Genomic DNA, 16,209 nt, shown 5'->3' with positions numbered 1-16,209 from the left:
TTAGAAATATTGCATCAAATGTGGTGAAATTTTTACAGCAAGTGCTCCATAAGTTGCAGTTTGAGAAAATAGTTTTTGTGTAGAAAAAATATATTTTCATTAGTAACTATTTTAAACAATACGTTGAAAAATGATAGGGCTCTAAAAATTATGAGAAAAAAGTATTTTTGACATAATTTCGAAACTTTCCTGAAAGTTTCGAGTTGGTGTTATTTTCCGTCCAAGAGATATGAGGTTTCAATGTTGGTGGTGCAACGCATTCTCAAGCGAGAAGCGAGCGAGAAGTACTACAACTGACAAACAGACGGACCACGAAATTTATTTTCGTGGATCAAAATAATGCTCAGTTCAAATGAGTTACAGTTATGCGAAATATTCCCGCCGCAGCGGTGGTGACGCTGGTGTGCTTTTTTCTGTTGAACTCAGTTGACAGTTGTTGCCCGCCGTGCTGCCAAAACAGCAGAAAGACTGACAGTTTATCTTTTGCAGGATACATCCAGTATGAGTCGCACAAGCTAGTCGCAACCACAATCCTTTAAATTTTGTATGGAGTGGTACGTCTGTTTGTTTGTGGTACTACCATTGAAAATTCCAGTTTAAGTTATTTACAGAAACTCTGCAAGGTTTGTAAGCTTAGTTTGATAGAAATAATTTTCTAGTTGCAGAGTGGTCATAATATGCTCAGCAGGGATCGGGTGCTACTCATTTTTTTGCGTGCAAGCACATGCCGTTGCGTTGGGAGACTGCACACCAATTTCCAAAGAGACGAGTAAGAGCAGTTCGGATTCGTGTCGTTCAGGAGACCTCACAGAATTTACCGCAGTATAGAAAGACGTACCGTGACTGCGGGTAATTCTGCGCAGAACATTTTCCCGCGCACTCAGCTTATAAAACTGTTTTCCTACAGTAAATTTTACTAAAACATACCTAAAGCACACAAATTATTTGTGTTTTAGTGAAATTTACTGTTGAAAAATAGTTTTTTAAGATGAGTGCGCGGAAAAATGTGCTGCGTGGAATTTCCCGCAGTCACGGTAGTTCCTACCTCAGAAAATTTCTTGGTCTTTGTGCGTCTCTTTGTTGAGAGGGTGTTTGATCACAGCCAGTGATGCCACATATTCAGATTTATCTGTAGTTATACAGATTTTGTTTTTCGACATTTTAACGCATAAAGATTTTCTAGGTTTTATGATGCGGATCAAACCTTTTCAATAAGTGAAAAATAAACTGTTCAACGCACATTGTTATTGTTTTGAAAGGTATGCTTCTATGTTGAACAACATACAGATTAAAGAAAATTGATCTTACAACACTAAATGAAGGCACAGCTTAATGCTTTTAAAGTGAAAAAGCACCTAAACTTAAAAAGTTAGATTCTTGGCGTCAAAGAACATCTTGTAGAGTAGACTTCAAAATTTAATTTAGTTAACAACCAAACCCATGTTCATCACATATTTGAGAGAGAAAATTGTTGCTTTTCTAAGAGCTTCTTATTCTCTTTGATTCGACGTTTTAAAGATAATTTTGATTACGAAATTTCTCGACTTTCCTACGAAACCAACAAAATTGAGCTAGCTTTACACTTCTTGTGCAGTAGTTAAATTTTGACCATTTTGTAATTTTTTAGGATCCAGTTTGATTTACGCATTCCCACAGATTATTTGAAAATGTGAGTGGCATCTTCCTGCTGGCTCGTACACAGTACAACCATCGTAGCAGTTTTCGAACGCTTTCATTGCACATAATTACACAGAGACATCTCCGGCAAGAGACGGATAAAGAGTGCTGTGACGTCGTCTTTTTGGAAACGCATGTACAGTGCAAACCGAACTGCTCTTACACGTCTCTCCCAACGGCGTGTGCTTCGCACACCGTTGCCACTATGTTTCGAATAAAATCTGGCAAAACGAAAATAAAAAGTCTGCCAAAAATCTGTCACTCATTTTTGGATAAAATTCCTGGCAGAATTGAAAGTGATGACCTTTTCTTTGCTCTCGTCGGGTGTAGGTATGTAAAGGCCAGGCACGGCCCATCTCACAGTATGACCTTTTTGCGAGACGACGCGGATGAAATCTGGCAAATATCTGACTCATTTACAAATATCTGGCAGATTCTGAGGTATATCTGTATGTCTGGCGCGCAAACAAAAATCTGGCAAAATCCAGATTTATCTGGCACAATGGCAACGCTGGCTTTGCACGCAAAAAAAAACGAGTAGCACCCGATCTCTGACTCTTAGATAGAAAGTCTCTCTCTCCCTCGTCTCTTACTCCTTCCAAATATTGGAGACGTGCACAAAAATCTGCGAGAAGCACGAACATTTTTTGCACAGCTCTGAGTGCAGTCCCTGATGCTCAGTCTGTTACCCAAATTGGGGATGAACCCAACACCTCGCAAGTCTACCAACACACTTTACTAAAAAAACAATGCAAAATTTAGGTAGGAAGTAACCGTACAGAACGCACCAAAGAGATAAGGTAGCCCGTGCTAAAATTCAACGCATCGTGATGCACTTTTCGGAATGAGAACTGAAGAAAGCAGGTTTTAGGGGTGTTTATCGCTTGAAAATGTGTTGCGGAACTAACTTTGAAACCTAATATCTTTTGAATGAAAACTAACACCAACTCGAAGCTATCAGAAAAGCTTCTAAATTGTGTCAAAATTACTTATGATTTTTTTCAGATTTTTTAGAGCCTTAAAACATGATTTTTCAACATATTGTTCAAATAGTTACTATTGAAAAAATATTTTTTTCTCCACAAAAAATATTTTCATAATCTGCAACTTAGGATGCACCAGCTGTAAAAATTTTAATCAAATTCTATGCAATATTTCTAAAGATATGTATATTTTTAAGAAATATTGACCTAGGGGAACTGCTCCATTATTCATCTCAACAGCCAGCTGCACCTATATTCATCTTATTTCTCTCATCAGTCCAATTTACCGTCAAATTTCTACAAATGTTTGAAAGTAAATCTATTTGCTTCTCGATTTTGTCAAGTGGTTGAAAGTTGTACGTTGAAAATATGGTAAAATTTGACGATAAATTGATCCAAAAGGCGTGATGAGATGAATATAGGTACTGAGATGAATATAGGAGCAGTTACCCTATTACTCTTTGTCTTGGCAGAAAGTACTCCCAAGAAAGCTCACCGAGCAAGAGACCGTAGATCTTGGATCACCGGGTCGGCTTGCTGCGGGGTAATCGGAGGGGCTACGCGCGGAAAAGTGTGCAACAACTATTGTATTCCTAGGAGGTTTCTTTTTTTACCTTAAATGGATAAACTGTTCGATTTCTGAGTTTTTAATTTAATATCTAATATGTGCGTGTGGGTGTGTGTGGGGTGGGCGCTAGCGGAACAATTTCTGCTCTCGGTACGTACTGGCTACTTCGATGTGATGCTACGTGGCTTTAGCTGCGATGCTGCGTTGCTGGTTGCGGGTGAGGGGGAAAACTCGTTGCTGTTCTGCGCTGCTCTGGTATGACCAAAATCGCAATGGCGGATGCGTGGTTTGGCGGGGAAGCGGGTTCTTCAGCGTCTTCGTTCGTTGACTCAATCGATGGGCCACGGACGAGACCGTATTGACGCCACCGAGAAGGGTCCTCCTTTACGATCAGGGCCAATTGCCCGAGGATTCCGCGGGCTCGTCGCTGCCCGAAATTCCTTTACGGTTAGACGTAGGTGGATTTCACCACCTAGGCCGACTCGTGTGAAGTGAGAGAGCGACGAACGAATAAAATATTCGTTTTGGTAAAAAAATCAGAAAAAAAGGTCCTACTCGGACATAAACTATTAGCACGTTGTAGCTAAAGTGGAGTGGTATTCTTTACCTGAATGCACTCTTTCTTTGGCTGATATTCGTCACTCACTTAGCTACGTTATATTTTTTTTCTAAATCTCTACTCACTTGCTTCTCACACGAACGCTGCGGTACTTCTGACCGTTTGGCGGTTTTTCAACTCTTGATTTCCCCTCCTTTTACCACCCACCATTTTCTTCCCTTTTCCTGCATTTCATTATGCCCACCCCCTCAGGGTTGTATTTTGCTGATTGTGTATAACAGTTCCGCGTTTAGCTTGGCCCATTTTAGTATGTATAACATTTTTTTTTGTGTTTTTGCGTCCTACTAACCTATTAACAAAAATTATATTTTAATTGACTAATCCTACTAACAAACTACATGAAAATAAATTAGAAACACTATAGTTATAATAAACATACAGCACATTTTAAAAAATACTAAGGACAATTTGTAACAACGGTTACAGAACTTAACTTTAAATGACAATAACAACTTGATAACCTACTCAAATTCAATAAAAACTGGAGAGTGAAGTTCTTGGGTGAAACTTTTGAAGGTTTTAATATTCATTAAAATAAATGAACATCGCGATTTTCAGTGATCCGTTTCACGGATTCTGAACTAGTTGCAAGATTTCTCTAACACCTCCCAAGTAACAATTTCTATGCTTCAAAGCCGTTAACATATTTTAAGAAAGTTTTGTTATAGTCGAACCTAAGTCTATAAGTTTTTACACAGCAACATATTGCCTTAAAATAAATCAAAATCAGGACGTCTTGGAAAGGCTTTCAGATGCCTCCTAAGATTCATGTTTTTCTTCAATGCGTTATTCACTGTTTATAAATGGGGATATGAATGCACGATAAAACTAATACTTAGAACTACATTAAAACTTGTGTTAAAGGTTTCTCTTTGCCTTAAGATAGTATCGAGAGACTATCAAGTTTTTAAAGAGGACATGTAGAATCATCGTTAAAACTGTTTGGTCCATTGTTAGTTTTCGTGATGTCATTCCCGATAAGTGTCCCGGCCGATAAGTGGAAAAGAATTAGAAATAGTGGTAACTTCAAACGGAAAAATAGGAGAAATCATCTTAAAATTCTAAATTTTCTTCTTGTCAATTTTCAACAACGGCACGAAAACAATACAAGTGCCTTTGGAGATACTTTAGAACTGAGAGCGGTTTCGCAGTCTGGAAAACCAAACACCCATTATCAATCCCCACAAGTCGCTATGTGTTTTGGAGTATTCCCGTTGCAGTTAAAACTCAACAGCCAGTCAGCATACCACAACCCCCTAAATCCGAAATATTTGAAAATAAAATGTTTTATACTGACTTGCAGAATTGGGCTGTAACGTTTAGTATACGACAAAATGCTCCAAAAAAAAAATTGCTAAACATTTTTGATAAGGGGCTACCGGGTGTTTTTCCCAAGGATCCTCGAATTTTTCTTAAAAATAACCGTTCCGTTCAAATTCAGTCCATGGGAAATGGACAGTATTGGCACAATGGATTTCGAGAATGTTTGGACATTCAAAACAACCAATAGATTAACACTTTCCACTAATCACCTTTAATTTTCTCACTTAGAAAGCACAATCAACACGTTAAGTTGCAGATGGAACACTTTTGTTTACGTTTGTGACAGTAGCATCAGATAAAAAAGCTATTGAGTGTATTTGATCTGGTGCCGTGCTGCCATAAAATTTATTAGTTTTTTAGCAGAGACATATAGCGCAGATTAAGAGTAGTATTTCTGGTTTCAGTTTTATTAAGGTATCGTGATGAGAACAGAATTCTAAAGAGGTCGTAGAAAAACCAGTGCATAGCTTTTTGAGCTTAAAGAGTTTAGGCGAGGCCTGAAGAACTTACCACAGCAGAATCCATTACTATCAGGAAATGTGTAAGTCGCCGAGTTGCTGCTCGGTACGCTATGATATATTCTAAAATCGAAATGGTACATAAAATTCACCTGATATTCAGAAATTCGTGATGTAAGAGGCGTAATGCTGATTGTGATAGATGATATTCAAACTTGGTACTAATTTAAAAGATGCAATGACATATCGCTTGGTGCTTGGTCATTTTTCTTCAGAAAAATTTAAATGTAATTTCACAATGTTATCAATGGGCTTGCTTTATTTAGTAGTTTAATAGTAAAATTCACCAAAAAATTATCTTGGCATGCCCATTTAAGCTCAATATTACAAAAAAATGATATTTATTCATGGAAGTAAGAGAATATTGTATGTACATAAGTTGAACTTAAACGGTTTCATGATGGGTTTAAGTTGTTTCAAAGATTTAGTTGATATAATTTATATTTACATTTTTTGTTTTTGTGTTCGTCATTATCTACAAACGCAGGTTTTTTATAATCCCAAGCGATCCTTTGAATGACGTCTTAAGTTCACTTTTATGTCATTTAAGTTCTCAATTAAGCTTTACAGGCACTCTTAAAGCTGTGTTAAGAATTTCCGACTAAAACGTATACTCATATAAATGGTTTTAAAATATATGCTCAACACCCTCTTATAGCGTGGGCCCTTGTAGCTGTAACAAAGTTTTTTCATAGTTTTCTCATAACCATTAAGATTTATCCTGCTTAAAAGCAGATTTAAGAATACAGCCATTACAACGATGTCGAGGGAATAAAAAAACTTTTAATGTTACTTGGGCTGCTAGTGAGATACGGCATTTTTTTTAATTTTTCTAGGGCGATTCCATACCACGAAAATTCATCTGATAAATAGGTTAATGGAGAATTGCGCAAAGAGATACAAATGTTTTACTTAATAGCAGACAAGGGCAACAATTTTTCACCATTAGCTGAAAACGGCACAAATTTTCAACTTCGAATTACCCCTCTTGCTGGCGCTGGTATGGTAAAACGTGTTGAAAGTACATTTCAACTTTGAACTTTGAGTGCCGTATTACGAAGTCTTCGAGATCCAAATCCAGTTTTTCAAAAAATGAAAGGCTTACCAAAAGTTCGTAAACCTGGGAATGAAATGAGAGAAATTATCCAACAGAAAAAATAGCAAAATGATTGGCAAAAGATTTTCAAGCCATGTCCGAACAATTTTCAAGTCGATCGGTTAAGAGCTATCTAAGCATAGTGCACAGATTTTACATCAAATCTTGATGTACATCATTTTAAAAATTAATCAAAGGCAGAAAATTACGGTTCTGAATCACTAATTAAGACGAGGTGATTCGTATTTGCTTGCATGTCGACAGCGACAATCGTTCTGTGCTGACCTTACAAAATCTTTCTGAATCACGGACTGAAGCAACAATTTGCATAATAGTTGCTAGCCACATTGCAAGTCCGTAATTTTCAGTCGTTAGTGACATTGTTCAACTGCTTCCTGACCGATTTCTGTTCTGTGGACTAAGATAAATATGCACTGTGTTGCACTCTGCCAATTTGCACAAGATCTTCAGGAGTGAAAGTGCAACACTGGCTGTGTGGATGCATATGCAACGACCATTATTTGCTGAAGGCGCACAACCGTTCGAGAGGACCATCATCGTTTATCCTCCTGTCTCAACCCTTTAACAGCAGCTAGAAGATTGTTAACATATACTCTACCAGTGACAATGGTTAGTAGAAGCGGAGGCTCGAGAGGTTGACTTTGCCTTTTCTTCAGATTGTTGAGATCAACGACGGAGAAGAGGAAATTGTTCAGTATTCATTAAGGATAATTTGCGGTGAAGACGGGGTCTCATTTCACATTAACTTAACTTGGAAGTATGCTAAGTTAATAAACGAGTTTACACCAGCGAAGAAAATTTTGTACGATAAAGTAATGACCAGCGGCCAATCACTCGTCTAGAATCAATTGCTCGGAGCCATTTGAAAAACTTTATCTCTCTACCTCTTTCCGCTGGTTAATCGAATAATCATTCATTCGCCTTTTTCGACTGAATTTTCCGGCTCATCGCGCGATCCGTTCGAGACAAGTAACGCAAAAACACTCTCTATTGGTGCGATAATCTTAAGTCCTAATCATCATCATCAGGCCAGAGCAGAGAAGGACGAACCTCGCTTTTTTTCCACGTACTTACCGCAATCAGACTGCTGCTAATAGATTCCTGGCCGCCACGGCCGCTGCTCTTGAAGTGCTCAATCACCTCCCACTTGGGCTTCTTGGGAGAATTGACCTCGTGTATGACCGGCATCGAATGGGCAGGCGAGGCACTTTCCAGCTCTAGAGTCACGTTTCCTTGCTCCGGCGGTGGCTGTCGCAGTGAAGAACAGCGGCGGGCGAATTTGTTTTTGCGAAGATTGGCGAAATCCTGTAGATGAACAAAAAAGCCGTATTGAATTGCGAGATTACGAGCGCTAGGGAAGGAAATAGAAAAATCTCATAAATCGGATTAAAAGCGGTTCAGACAGATGGGATTGTTTTTTTTTTTCGGCGTATCTCTTTCACTTACAACTGTAGAATATTAACTATTAAACTTTCAGATTCCCTTAGGAAATGGCAACTTAATTTTAAAATCATTCTTCTTCTTCTGATGGCTGACCTTTTTCGGAACAACTTTGCAATGAATTCAGATGGGAAACGGCAACTCAGGAAAATAGAATTAAAGAGAGTTTCCCGTGTCTGTGTCCTGCATACAAAATTAAACTCCTACGTTTTTCCTAAAGCATCTCAAAAAACAGATGAAAATTGGCAAAGCAATTCACGGCTTCTGTAATTGGTAACAGAAAGTGCCACTAGAGGATATTTATATTCAATTACGGCACAGTGCTAGACTGAGCACGGTACTCCGTCCCCTTCCCATCTCACCTTTCCCCAGGCATGGGAAAACTTTCACAGCATCATTTTGCCACCCTCCCGTGTTATAAATTGTACCCAAAGCAATTAAGACACTACTGTGCAAGTAACGCCGAACAACACTCACCAGCCTTCCATCGGCGGCGTTCTTCCGGTTAACTCGCAGAGAGAATCGCTTACACCAGTCACGGTTTTGGTTTTCGGTCGAGAACGAACGAAGCAATGGCAGAGGTGACGTCATGACGTGCGGTTCCGACGCTTAGCGACGACAATCGGCCCCGGATAATGGAGGCCTTCTCCTGACTGAGTCTGTCGTCGCCGGTATTTTTGGTGCCGCTGCTACACGCTCTGGAACGACAATGGGAAACGAAATGGGAAAGGTTTATCAGAAAATTAGCATCACATTGGAACGGCAATTTGGAGCTAAAGGTTATTGAAATCGAAGGCAAATACCTGCAAATCTATAATCCAGGTGAATTAAGCTTGTAAATTCCTACCCGATTGAAAGCATTTTCTGATCCCCCAGATCCGCCCATTGGGAATATTATACCTGTCTGATTTGGTGAAAGCCAAACCACATTCCTCTTTTCGGAACAAGCATTTCCAGGCTTCATTCTCCTGGATGAAACATTAGCCTAATCCTCGATTCAACATGATTCTCACAATGCAATAATGCAGCATTCCAGTCTGGGAAACAAAAGATCATCTACCTAAGCAGCACAACCAGACGCTTCTTATCCGTTTAGATCGAAAAAGTCCGAGAACTGAAAAACTAATTAAAATGGAATTTTGGGCTAATTTGGTTTCATCATTTCTGAGAGTAGCGAGTGACAGCAAACCATTTCTGAGTTTATCTGACTTGCCAGGAATTTTTAGATTAGTAGTTTCATTCGCTTTGGCATTATGGACGACTAATTTAGCTTTATGGAAAAACCATTTGAAGGTTTTAATTATTCTACGGAAGTCGATTTCGAAGAAATAATTACAAATCGAGCATCCGAAAGTGGAATATAAAAATTATAAATTATTTTAATTCTATTCAAGTCTCATATAAAAAATACGAATTGACACAGAGATTACACTCCAAGAAACCAAGAGTGAAAAATAAATATTGAAATCTATAACTCAAGAAATATTACAGTTTTTAAACCATTCCTGTGAATTTTTGTGCCGCTAGCCATTACCCTTTTTGTAGAAACTTAAATACTTTTGTCGGCCAGTGTTATCACAGTGAATTCAAGGGTAAAACATAAAATGTCAACACTCGTAAAACGGAATTCAGGAATCCCAAACCAAAGCCCAATATCGAAAATCCAAAATAGAATCCATTCAAAATCCAAAATCCTATTTTTAAGAAATTAAAACAGTTGAATAAAAAATATCGAAAATTGAACATCCATAATCGCTTTTCAACTAGCGAGAACCATCAATTACACTGGTCGACGAAAGCAAAACAAAAAGCCCTCGAGTTCAAATTGGATATAGATTTTCAACCGTCAAATGTCAAATGTCAATTGTCGACTGTTAAATGTCAAATGTCAAATGTCAAATGTCAAATGTCAAATGTCAAATGCCAAATGTCAAATAAATGTCAAATGTCAAAGGTCAAATGTTAAATGGTTAATGTTAAATGTTAAGTGTTAAATGTTAAATGTTAAATGTTAAATGTTAAATGTTAAATGTTAAATGTTAAATGTTAAATGTTAAATTTTAAATGTTAAATGTTGAATGTTAAATGTTAAATGTTAAATGTTAAATGTTAAATGTTAAATGTTAAAAGTTAAATGTTAAATGTTAAATGTTTAATGATAAATGTTAAATGTTAAATGTTAAATGTTAAATGTTAAATGTTAAATGTTAAATGTTAAATGTTAAATGTTAAATGTTAAATGTTAAATGTTAAATGTTAAATGTTAAATGTTAAATGTTAAATGTTAAATGTTAAATGTTAAATGTTAAATGTTAAATGTTAAATGTTAAATGTTAAATGTTAAATGTTAAATGTTAAATGTTAAATGTTAAATGTTAAATGTTAAATGTTAAATGTTAAATGTTAAATGTTAAATGTTAAATGTTAAATGTTAAATGTTAAATGTTAAATGTTAAATGTTAAATGTTAAATGTTAAATGTTAAATGTTAAATGTTAAATGTTAAATGTTAAATGTTAAATGTTAAATGTTAAATGTTAAATGTTAAATGTTAAATGTTAAATGTTAAATGTTAAATGTTAAATGTTAAATGTTAAATGTTAAATGTTAAATGTTAAATGTTAAATGTTAAATGTTAAATGTTAAATGTTAAATGTTAAATGTTAAATGTTAAATGTTAAATGTTAAATGTTAAATGTTAAATGTTAAATGTTAAATGTTAAATGTTAAATGTTAAATGTTAAATGTTAAATGTTAAATGTTAAATGTTAAATGTTAAATGTTAAATGTTAAATGTTAAATGTTAAATGTTAAATGTTAAATGTTAAATGTTAAATGTTAAATGTTAAATGTTAAATGTTAAATGTTAAATGTTAAATGTTAAATGTTAAATGTTAAATGTTAAATGTAAAATGTCAAATGTCGAATGTCGAATGTCGAATGTCGAATGTCGAATATCGAATGTCGAATGTCGAATGTCGAATGTCGAATGTCGAATGTCGAATGTCAAATGTCAAATGTCAAATGTCAAATGTCAAATATCAAATGTCAAATGTCAAATGTCAAATGTCAAATCTCAAATGTCAAGTATCAAATGTCAAATGTCAAATGTCAAACATTTAATAAATTTTTCAAAATAAAAATTCATTTTGTTATTTTGCTTATATGATGCAGTGGCGTAACCAGAAATTGTTTCTGAGGCGAAAAGGAAAAAAATCTTGAGAAGCAAAATACTTGATTACATAATACTTAATTCGGACATGTTACAAACATGTCGAAAGTGACATAAATGGTAAATGGTAAAATATAAAAAGTAAAAAGTAAAAAGTGAAAAGTAACAAGTAAAAAGTAATAATTAAAAAGTAAAATGTAACAAGTAAAAAGTAATAATTAAAAAGTAAAGAGTAAAAAGTAAAAAGTAAAAAGTAAAAAGTAAAAAGTAAAAAGTGTTAAATGTTAAAAGAAAAAAGTTAAAAGTTTAAAGTTAAAAGTAAAAAGTGAAAGTAAAAAGTAAAAAGTAAAAAGTAAAAAGTAAAAAGTAAAAAGTAAAAAGTGAAAAGTAAAAAGTAAAAAGTAAAAAGTAAAAAGTAAAAAGTAAAAAGTAAAAAGTAAAAAGTAAAAAGTAAAAAGTAAAAAGTAAAAAGTAAAAAGTAAAAAGTAAAAAGTAAAAAGTAAAAAGTAAAAAGTAAAAAGTTAAAAGTAAAAAGTAAAAAGTAAAAAGTAAAAAGTAAAAAGTAAAAAGTAAAAAGTAAAAAGTAATAAGTTAAAAGTTAAAAGTAAAAAGTAACAAGCAAAAAGTAAAAAGAAAAACGTAAAATGTAAAAAGTAAAAAGTACAAAGTAAAAAGTAAAAAATAAAAAGTAAAAAGTGAAAAGTAAAAAGTAAAAAGTAAAAAGTAAAATGTAAAAAGTAAAAAGTAAAAAGTAAATAGTAAAAAGTAAAAAGTACAAAGTAAAAAGTAAAAAGTGAAAAGTAAAAAGTAAAAAGTAAAAAGTAAAAAGTAAAAAGTAAAAAGTAAAAAGTAAAAAGTAAAAAGTAAAAAGTAAAAAGTAAAAAGTAAAAAGTAAAAAGTAAAAGTAAAAAGTAAAAAGTAAAAAGTAAAAAGCAAAAAGTAAAAACTAAAAAGTAAAAAGTAAAAAGTAAAAAGTAAAAAGTGAAAAGTAAAAAGTAAAAAGTAAAAAGTAAAAAGTAAAAAGTAAGAAGTAAAAATTAAAAAGTAAAAAGTAAAAAGTAAAAAGTTAAAAAAAAAAGTAAAGAGTAAAAAGTAAAAAGTAAGAAGTAAAAAGTGAAAAGTAAATAGTAAAAAGTGAAAAGTAAAAAGTAAAAAGTAAAAAGTAAAAAGTAAAAAGTAAAAAGTGATAAGTAAAAAGTAAAAAGTAAAAAGTTAAAAGTAAAAAGTAAAAAGTGAAAAGTAAAAAGTAAAAAGTAAAAAGTAAAAAGTAAAAAGTAAAAAGTAAAAAGTAAAAAGTAAAAAGTAAAAAGTAAAAAGTAAAAAGTAAAAAGTAAGAAGTAAAAAGTAAAAAGTAAAAAGTAAAAAGTAAAAAGTAAAAAGTAAAAAGTAAAAAGTAAAAAGTAAAAAGTAAAAAGTAAAAAGTAAAAAGTAAAAAGTAAAAAGTAAAAAGTAAAAAGTAAAAAGTAAAAAGTAAAAAGTAAAAAGTAAAAAGTAAAAAGTAAAAAGTAAAAAGTGAAAAGTAAAAAGTAAAAAGTAATAAGTTAAAAGTTAAAAGTAAAAAGTAACAAGCAAAAAGTAAAAAGAAAAACGTAAAAAGTAAAAAGTAAAAAGTACAAAGTAAAAAGTAAAAAATAAAAAGTAAAAAGTGAAAAGTAAAAAGTAAAAAGTAAAAAGTAAAAAGTAAAAAGTAAAAAGTAAGAAGTAAAAAGTAAAAAGTAAAAAGTAAAAAGTAAAAAGTAAAAGTAAAAAGTAAAAAGTAAAAAGTAAAAAGTGAAAAGTAAAAAGTAAAAAGTAAAAAGTAAAAAGTAAAAAGTAAAAAGTAAAAAGTAAAAAGTAAAAAGTAAAAAGTAAGAAGTAAAAAGTAAAAAGTAAAAAGTAAAAAGTAAAAAGTAAAAAGTAAAAAGTAAAAAGTAAAAAGTAAAAAGTAAATAGTAAAAAGTTATAAGTAAAAAGTAAAAAGTAGAAAGTAAAAAGTAAACAGTAAAAAGTAAAAAGTAGAAAGTAAAAAGTAAAGAGTAAAAAGTAAAAAGTAGAAAGTAAAAAGTAAAAAGTAAAAAGTAAAAAGTGAAAAGTAAAAGATAAAAAGACAAAAGTTAAAAGTAAAAAAAAAGTAAAAAGTAAAAAGTAAAAAGTAAATTGTAAAAAGTAAAAAGTAAAAAGTAAAAAGTAAAAAGTAAAAAGTAAAAAGTAAAAAGTAAAAAGTAAAAAGTAAAAAGTAAAAAGTAAAAAGTAAAAAGTAAAAAGTAAAAAGTAAAAAGTAAAAAGTAAAAAGTAAAAAGTAAAAAGTAAAAAGTAAAAAGTAAAAAGTAAAAAGTAAAAAGTAAAAAGTAAAAAGTAAAAAGTAAAAAGTAAAAAGTAAAAAGTAAGAAGTAAAAAGTAAAAAGGAAAAAGTAAAAAGTAAAAAGTAAAAAGTAAAAAGTAAATAGTAAAAAGTAATAAGTAAAAAGTAAAAAGTAGAAAGTAAAAAGTAAAGAGTAAAAAGTAAAAAGTAGAAAGTAAAAAGTAAAAAGTAAAAAGTAAAAAGTGAAAAGTAAAAGGTAAAAAGACAAAAGTAAAAAGTAAAAAAAAAGTAAAAAGTAAAAAGTAAATGGTAAAAAGTAAAAAGTAAAAAGTAAAAAGTAAAAAGTACAAAGCAAGAAGTAAAAAGTTAAAAGTAAAAAGTAAATAGTAAAAAGTAAAAAGTAAACAGTAAAAAGTAACAAGTAAAAAGTAAAAAGTAAAAAGTAAAAAGTAAAAAGTGAAAAGTAAAAAGCAAAAGTAAAAGTTAAAAGTAAAAAGCAAAAAGGATTTTTCCAAAGTGACAGTAGATGAATAATTCTCCCAACTTTGAGCAAAATATGTGATGGTCATGTTCAAGTTTGTGCTTTTTCGTGGTCACTTTGTATGGAATGACTCATAAGTAAAAAGTAAAAGTAGAAAATCGAATCCTCATTTAGATGATTGGATGATAATCGGTTTTTTTAGATAGTTTTTGCAATTTTCACGCCATTGAGAAATTCTTTTCTCACTTTTTTGCTTTGGTTAAAATGAATTTAATTTTTTTTTCGATAAAAAGACTTTCGGATTCACAGCATGCTTCCGAGAAAATAAAATCGCACGAATCCATCTGGCATTATTTTCACTTGTTACCTTGAACCTTTCAACAAGTGCGATTACTCTGCCTTCCGAGGAAAAGCGAGCTGGGCAGAGTAGCACTGCTTAACGCGAAGGTTTTTGACGTAGAACTACGTTTTACTTTAGCATACCACACAGGGATGCAAACTGAAAAACTGGGACGAAATTTGTCCCTTTTCAAATGCTCATAGGTCGGTTGGTTTTCAAACGATTTTCTTCATTCTTGCAGCAATCGATTGGAAAATTATACACGCATCTGCCCAAATGCAGAAAAATGTTGTTTGAATCTACGAACTATTGCACTATTGAAAATTGTCAAGCCTTGTTGAAATAAAAATAACGTCCTCTGATTGGTCGCTTGCTTGCTGTGTGTGTATGATATGGTATCATGTGCGTATGTGTGTATGTGTGTATGATATGGTATGATGTGTGTATAGTATAACGATATGGTATGAAGTGTGTGTGTGTCTATGATATGGTATGATTTGTGTGTGTGTGCTGTGTGTGCTGTGTATGGTTTTTAACTCGGCTCGATCTGCTAACCGCTGAATCCGGTTCACGAAATTCACAACCCTTCATTAGTAGACATTATAACTCATTACCCAAGTAAAAATATTGGTTTTATCAAAGTTTTATAGCGCTCGATACAGCCAAAAAAGCGCTATAAAACTTTGATAAAAACAGTTGTGTTACTAGGGTAATGAAACACTCAATGCATTTGTTAATAGTGTACGTAGTTCTACGTCATTTATGCGGTCGTGTCTTGGATACAACCAGCTACTTTTTTATGATATGTTGCTACAGAAGTCAATTTTCAATTCAGCACACATTCGAAACTCGTTATCAGTGATGCTTTTTGATTACGTTGCGGGGTCGACGGATTTCGTTGGAATTATACTGAAGGGGGGGGGGGGGCGGCTGCGAAAGGAACGAAGTTGCTTTAACACCCACTCGGTTTTTACTTTGGTGCAGTCTAGCGAAATGTGGAAAAAGGTTTGACCGGGTGCGTTATGAGTTTTGAATGTGTGATCATTTTACTGAGTTCTGTTTGGTTTGGTTTCTTTTGGTGAGTTTTATTTTGCGGCTTCACCCAACGTTCAAATCTAACTGACTGAAAAGAGCCTTTTTTTGCTGGGTTGTTTTCTACCGACGCATAAAGATGAACGGTGCGGTGGCAGGTTGGCATGAGATTTGTGTACAGAGACGAGTAATCGAGATCTGGGGTAACGGTTTTATAGATGGCTCATGATGTGTGGCTAAGTCCGGATTAATGTCTGACATTTCGAGAAGATAATGCCTTCGAAGAAGTGAGTTGTTGTAGTTTGATTTTATTCTTAGCTCCAAACTAAATATCCTGAATAAATGCAGTTGATGATGAGCCGGCTTTAAGAACAAAGTAGTCGTTGTAGCGATTTCGAGCAGTTTTAAATCGTGATTTAAAAAGCGAAGGACAACGATAGAATTTTTTTCAAATCACGTTTTACTTAGAAAATGCAGATCTTTCAGATGACATAAAAAACTGATATAGCTAAACAACCCAATTAATTCAGACTTGCCACATGACTGCAGTTGTCTTTTGATCTATAGCAATTCCAAAACAAGTTATGTATGAGCGAACAAACCAGTTCCAGAAAATATATTCATACATAATACATCGTTATTTTTCTTATTCGAAGCAT

The 16,209-nt window shown here is 33.0% G+C and overlaps 1 protein-coding gene across 1 annotated transcript in view; it reads right to left on the bottom strand.

Moving 5' to 3' along the window:
- LOC129729790 (adenylate cyclase type 6) overlaps positions 1-16,209 on the bottom strand; it is a 358,700-nt gene that overhangs the window by 180,122 nt on the left and 162,369 nt on the right. The window contains exons 2-3 of the mRNA XM_055688611.1: positions 8,723-8,943; positions 7,880-8,110 (exon numbers count right to left, since the gene is read on the bottom strand). Coding sequence (XP_055544586.1) covers positions 7,880-8,110; positions 8,723-8,836 — 345 coding nt within the window. The 5' untranslated portion in view covers positions 8,837-8,943. The remainder of the gene's footprint in view (positions 1-7,879; positions 8,111-8,722; positions 8,944-16,209) is intronic.

This window comes from Wyeomyia smithii, chromosome 3 (genome assembly GCF_029784165.1).
Source record: "Wyeomyia smithii strain HCP4-BCI-WySm-NY-G18 chromosome 3, ASM2978416v1, whole genome shotgun sequence".
In the NCBI taxonomy this organism is placed as follows: domain Eukaryota; kingdom Metazoa; phylum Arthropoda; class Insecta; order Diptera; family Culicidae; genus Wyeomyia; species Wyeomyia smithii.
Note: the sequence above shows the minus strand (reverse complement) of the source record. Positions and strands in the feature narration are given on the sequence as shown.